We start from the raw sequence: 6,426 nt of genomic DNA, 5'->3' as shown, positions 1-6,426 counted from the left end.
CCCTTAATAGCGCAAGTGTGAGATTGGTATGATGCCGATGGCGTTTGCAATCAGAAAGTCAGTGACGTGCAGAGCTTGCCACGCGGAATGAACACAGTCCTCACGTAGCTTTGATAGCGCTTTTGACTAGGTGCGCACCTTCTTAACCCTAAAGCAGATCTGCACTGAATCGCGCACGAAGCTCCGGTGGCTGCAGTTGGTTAGGGCGCCTGCCTTCCGATCCGACCCCACCCGTGGCTGGGTGGGTTCGAGTCGCTTTAGGGCGCTCGCTATTTGCCCTTGACGGTATGGCCTGCGGCCGGTGGCAGCGGTCGCGCTAAAGAGTCATTGACGTCAGAGGGCAGGACGGACCGTGACGGACCTTGCGGCACGTTAGCTTTCGCCACTAAATTCTGCCGTTGCCTGTGATTGCGCCGATCGGATGGTGGGGGTCAGAGCTCACAGCAACAAGCACTGCTTAGCGTGAGCGCTGATCCCAGAAATCCATCCATTCAAAAGGGTTCGGATCAAATTTATAAAAAAAAGCTCGCATAACCACATACCAGAATCCATTTGGCAGTTGGATAGCCCTCCTTGAGTACGTCGTCCGGACCGCACGTCCAGGCGTCCGGCAGCGAAGCATGTAGCAGCAGCATGACCGTGCTGGAGCCGCCTCAGACAGGGAGTCAGGACCACACAGCGCCCGCCCTCCGTCGGCCCCTCCGCTGGATGAGCGGCACTCAAACGGTGCTGCGGGGACAACCCAGAAGAACCTACCCCCAGCAGACCTATGCTTACCGACCCACGCTCACGAGGCCTACGCTCGCTGGAACTACGCTCAAAAGACGTAACAACCTGCTGGACCAACGCGCTCACGAGGCCATACGCTTGGCTGGACCAACGCTCAAAAGACCTACGCTTGTTGGACCTAAGCTCACGAGGCCTACGCTCGCTGGAACTACGTTCACAAAACCTACGCGTGCCGGACCTTTGCTTAGAAGGACCCTACGCTTTTGGACTACATTCACGAGGCCTATGCTCGCTGGACCTAGCACTCAACCGAAACCTACGCTTACTGGACCTACGCCCAGGAGGGCGTACGAACGACATGATGCCACATTATCGAGTCACTGTTGGCGGGCCCGTCACCACCTACCGTGGAGAGGGTAAACAAAAGCTGATAGCACCTCGTCGTAGATAGCACCAGCTGCATATGTCGCGATGAATTTCTACGCACTACTGCCCAAGATAATTTTACGCGCTTTAGACGTCCCAGATTTCACTTCCCATGGTCAATAAATTTGTGGCAATCGCCATTTTTGAGCATCACATTCTCAGCACATTTGGAGGATGGTAGTTTGCACTATCCCATCATTTACACTCACTCATCAAAGTCCAAACCAAAACCCTGCGTTCGTCATTAGCCATCAGTTTAGCCATCAGCTAGTCGTCTAGCCGGAACCACCCTCAGGATGAATTATCGAGCTCCACTTTGACATTAAGCTGCCAAATTTAACTCACGTTGTCATACAATGGCGCGGACAGTGGGTATAGGGGCACGCCGCCCCCCCCCCCCCCCCAAATCGGGCCCGACGATTAGAGGCCCGATTTAAGAGCTCGAAGGGCCCGAAAGGCCGGGTGATGGTCCTATTCAGGAGTCCCGGCTGGCATGGCCGGACATTCCAATGCCAGCCACAGAGCCCCTTGCGCCGATCGGGGACTCTTAATTCAATGAGGGTGTATATGTCGGTCCGACATCACCTGTACTGCACAGTCTGGTTCGCGTCGGTATGAGCCTGAAGGCCCACCTGAGCACCGACAAAACGGGCGCCAGCGATTTACACTGGTCGAGGCTTCTGTATCTGTCAGGGATTCACAGGGCCAAACGGGTGGCCCGGTGTTGGCAAGGGGCGATCAAGGGCAGTGTTCAATAAGGCCCGAAGAGAGGCCCGGGGCCCACCAAAACTGACGATCAAAAGCCAGATTAAAGGGTGTAAGGACTCAAAAAGCTGGATATAGGTCTCATAAAGGGTCCCAGTCCATAGGGCCGTGACGTGAAATATCAGTCAGAGGGTCTTTTGCACCGACCGAGAACCGCTGAGACTGTGCGGGCTTCTATGTCGGCCAGGGACCACCAACACCGAACACTCGGCTCTGTGTTGGTCGGAACCCCAGGGTCCCTTTTCCCAAGCAGGGGCAGAATGGGGCCCACGATTTGCATTCCTCTTTGTTTCAAGGGCAAGGTCCTTGAAGCAATGATCGGGGCCCCGTGTCGTTCAGGGACCCACAGTGTCTAATAGGGGGCCATGCATCGGCAAGTGGCCCTGATTTCGTCACTGGCTTTGTTAGAGGAAGCTCGAAGAGGGGCCCGAATGGTTTCATCTCGTGTGATCTCGTGTATCTCGCGTCTCCTCTCGTGATTGAATGATCTCGCGGTGACTTTTGACTTCTGTTCCAGTTCTAGGCGGTGAAAACCATATAACAAAGAAAGCGGTGCCCTTCATTGATAACTGAACAATATCCTGCAGTGTTGGGAGGGGCTTTTCGCCGTCATAGGATCCTTTTTCAACTGTGTGGCCTCCCATGCTGGCCTTGGCTACGGGCATGTTGTCATGTCTTCTCCAAAATAATTTCACTTTCAGGGTCCACCATGATCGAAAGAATTTTAATACGCTCTATGCGTGCACATACGCACCACCCTTCGTTGGCGAGGGCTGCGCAAAGGCGCACTCAGTTTTCCCATACAATATAGGAAAGAACAATCTGAGAATTTAATTGCCGCAATCGGATATTTTTGTCTTGGGGAGGCCACAAAACTCCTCAGAGGCCCACAGTGTTGTGTGGTCACCCATTAGAAGCAATCCTGGATCCGCCACTGACTTAAACTGCTAACGTCTCAGGCAAGACCAAGCAGCCGGGTATTACCACCCCGGCTGCTCGCTCCCTCCCCTTGCCTCCTCCCCACACGCTCAGAATGAAAGGACCGTTCCCGGAAGGGGCAGGTTTCCGCAGTCTTCGGGCAAATTGGCAGAGATACGCCAAGAACTGTTCAGATCATCCGTCACCAATGGCAGTTCAGCAGACACCCCGCTGAGGCCTCTGGCCTGGTCTGGTCTGCGACAAAGCCGCATCGCCAGTCCACAGACCCTTTAGCGGCTACTTGGTTTAGGCGCCATGCGCCGAATATATATTTAGTCTTCCATCGCGTTCTCAGCATAGTGAGCCATACTCGCACTCTATACTCTATACACACACTTTTTTCGTACCTGTGGTGGGATGCGACGCAGAGCCATGGAGCAGCAGGCATCGCTATATCGCGCCTTTAATAGTCAGTATTCGTTTACCTCCCCACGACGGGTGGCAGCCGACCAGCCAACAGTGACTCGATAATTTGGGAATGCTGTCATCGTAGGCCTCAAGCGCATAGGCCCAGTGAGTGTAGGTCTCCTGGGCCTAGTTCTCGTGAGCATAGGTTTCCTGGGCGTAGGTCTCCTAGGCGTGGGTATAGTGAGCGTAGGCCTCCTGGCTGTATTTCTCGTGAGCGTAGGTCCAGTAGACGTATGCCTCTTGGGCGTAGGCCTCGTGGGCATAGGTCTCGTGAGCATAGGTCTCGTGAGCGTAGGTCTCCTGGGCGTAGATCCAGTGGGCATAGGTCTCCTGGGTGTAAGCCACGCGAGCCTAGGTCCAGTGGACGTAGGCCCCCTGGGCGTAGGCCCGGGGAGCATAGGTTTCCTGGACGTAGGTCTCCTGAAGCGCTACCGGTGCTGCGCCACCTCCGTCACGAGCTGCGCGGCGCCGCGCCTGCGTTCTCGTCCGCGGACGCCTGACCTGGCCCACGCGCGGTCCGTCTCCGCCAGCCGACGCCGCGCTCGATGCCAACCACGGCCGAGAGCGAGGGATCGACTAGGCGTGAGGCATTATATGGCGCTGGCCGATCGGGGCATTTTTCATGGCCTTTTTTGTTCAAGTATGACAAGGTCGTTGACTGCACATAGGTTGATTGGAAAAAGTGATTTTGAAATAGTCGGCGGCCGAGAAATAACAAAAAGGCTACTGGTAATCGAAGCAATATAAATTTCGCTGCTTTGCTGTTGCATGGTAAGTTGACAATTTTATCTTCAGAGACATTCATTTCTGCACCCATAAAGTTACTGCACTCATGAATGCTGCTCACAGCGCTGCAGGTGAATCGCTGACAAAATGTTTGGTGCTGTCAATGTTGGCGCGGAATCCCTTCCTCAATAAGCGTCGCGATGTTGCGTCATTAGCAAAAGATCCACCACTGTCAACGACCAAGTGCTGAAAGTAGATAATGATGTAAATAAGCCCCTGGACGCTCACCTTCTCAGATGACTCCAGCGTGGAGGAGACTGAAGATACATTGTCATCGCGACATAGGTTTCTCTCCAGCTCACAATTCCCTTGTTGGTCCGACAGTGCAGACACCACACACTACAGTCGGAAACTTTAGCCATTATCTGATAAATGAGATGGGTGAACAATCACTCAAAGTGACCATAAACCCAACCATGCCTGCAGGGTGCATGTAATGCAAATGTGCACAATCAACAAGACGTGCCACCTAAAACCTCCTTCGACAAATACTGTTTACTAACAACTGCCGTGAAAATTAATGACGGACATGTCCAAGGCACTATGAGAACCGCGGAGAAACAGACCACGACTTGTCAAGACTGCCTCTGAAATGGTGTGTCGCGCGACGCTCGCGGCGCGGCCGACGGGGACGCCCCGGCTCATGTACGCACGGTCGCCGGACTGGGATCTCACGTGCGAAGGGGAAGTAGTGCGATCATCTGAACGGCTATCCTGCGCCTCTGCTGTGTGCACAACAAGGTATAGCTATTCCAGTCATGAAAGGATCCATACACATTCTTACAATCCCTAGTCGTGTAAAAGAATTATGCGGATGACACTAAGGTGCGCGCAATATCAAATTTACACAGTCACACTCTTCGTGGCCTGATAATAGCTTTTCCGGGTTACCGTATTTGGACTATCATGGCACGGGGAGGCCGGCTGCAATTCGCAATGATCAGTAAGGAGGTGATTGAACAAAAAAGATCGTGCCAGCCGATGAGCGATTTACATTGCCAACCGATATTGCTTCCACAACGTTATCGTGTGCACATGGTTGTGCCCGCCGCGTACCACTAATATTGCTTTAGATTGGGCAACATAACTTTCCAAATCTCTGTGGCGGCCGTGCAGTCAGGGATCAGTTAGATGTGTCCCGAGGTCGACCGAATACTGCTCCAGGCCCCAGTGAATAAAACGGCTTCTCTCATAAGACGAGTGCGTTGTACCGGTAACTAATAGCCTGAAGCCAGCGCTGTCGAATGCAACAGTTGCACTCATCGCGTGCGGTTATAAGTATTTTCCCGGCCTCTGTATGTTGGCCATCACGATGCGGGTGGGCCGGCTGCAGCTAGCAACGCACCGTAAATGGGCGATTTCGACGAAAAAGGTCATGTCGGCCGATGTGCGTCTTATAATGCCGGCCAACATTGCTACCACAGTGACATCGTGTGCACATGGTCTCATCCGCTCCGCGAGACTAAGAGTAACTTAGATTAGACGAGCTACGACGACGAGACGGCGAGACGAGCCTCCCCGTGCTATGATAGCCTTTCGAAATCACTGCTGTGGCCATCCCGTCACACTGAATGGCACGCCTTCGGTTGTTGGCTTAATAACACGAATATCTCAATCCGACAAGTGTGTTGTCATGGGAACCCATGGCCCTCCAGCAGTGCTTTCGACTTGGCACATTCGCACGCTTCGCGCACGGTCGCAAGTGATTTTCGCCGGCCGCGGCGACCGACCTGTACGGGTAGGCCGACCAAGTTAGGAATGTGCCGTCTAGGGGTAATTTGAACAAAAAGGTCATGTCCGAAGAGTAGTTAACATGCCCAGCTGAAGGTGGGAATGTTGGTTGCTCCAGTGACAAGTCCACAGTGATAAGGTGTGCGCATGGTGGTACCCGCTGTGCACCACCAAAATACTTCAAATTGGACGCATAGGTTTGCCAATAGCCGCTACGGGCGGCACAATAGCATTGCGTGAGAAACGGTCGGGGGGGGGGGGGGGCGATTGAGTGAAATGGATTCCTTAGCCGAGCAATCGAGATGCACTGTCAGCTGGTGGCTTTATACCAGCGGTATCGAATGCCCATCGACGCACTCTTCGCGCACTATTATAAGTATTTTTTCGGGACGCTGTATTCTTAACATTACGCTACGGGCAGGCCGGCCACAGGTAATAGATCGCCGTAAAGTCGCGATTTTAACGAAAAAGGTCATGCCCCAGGGGCGGATTGCGCTGCCAGCCAAAAGTGTTCTCGCATTGGTCTCGTGTGCACATGGCCGTCACTGAGACCAGATGACTAAAAGGACTTTAAATTGGGCGTCGTAGCTTTGGAAATCGACA

At 53.5% G+C, this 6,426-nt stretch overlaps 1 protein-coding gene across 1 annotated transcript in view; it reads right to left on the bottom strand.

Annotated features, from left to right (window-relative positions):
* Window positions 1-3,471: 3,471 nt before the first annotated feature.
* Window positions 3,472-6,426, bottom strand: part of LOC119094175 (eukaryotic translation initiation factor 3 subunit K) — an 11,625-nt gene continuing 8,670 nt past the window's right edge. Inside the window, exon 5 of the mRNA XM_037217249.1 lies at window positions 3,472-3,657. Within this exon, the coding sequence (XP_037073144.1) occupies window positions 3,472-3,657 (186 nt within the window). The remainder of the gene's footprint in view (window positions 3,658-6,426) is intronic.

Source organism: Pollicipes pollicipes, unplaced genomic scaffold, assembly GCF_011947565.3.
Source record: "Pollicipes pollicipes isolate AB1234 unplaced genomic scaffold, Ppol_2.1 Scaffold_4002;HRSCAF=4701_pilon_pilon_pilon, whole genome shotgun sequence".
In the NCBI taxonomy this organism is placed as follows: Eukaryota; Metazoa; Arthropoda; class Thecostraca; order Pollicipedomorpha; family Pollicipedidae; genus Pollicipes; species Pollicipes pollicipes.
The sequence above is the reverse complement of the archived record's forward strand: the minus strand, read 5'-3'. Positions and strand labels throughout refer to the sequence as shown.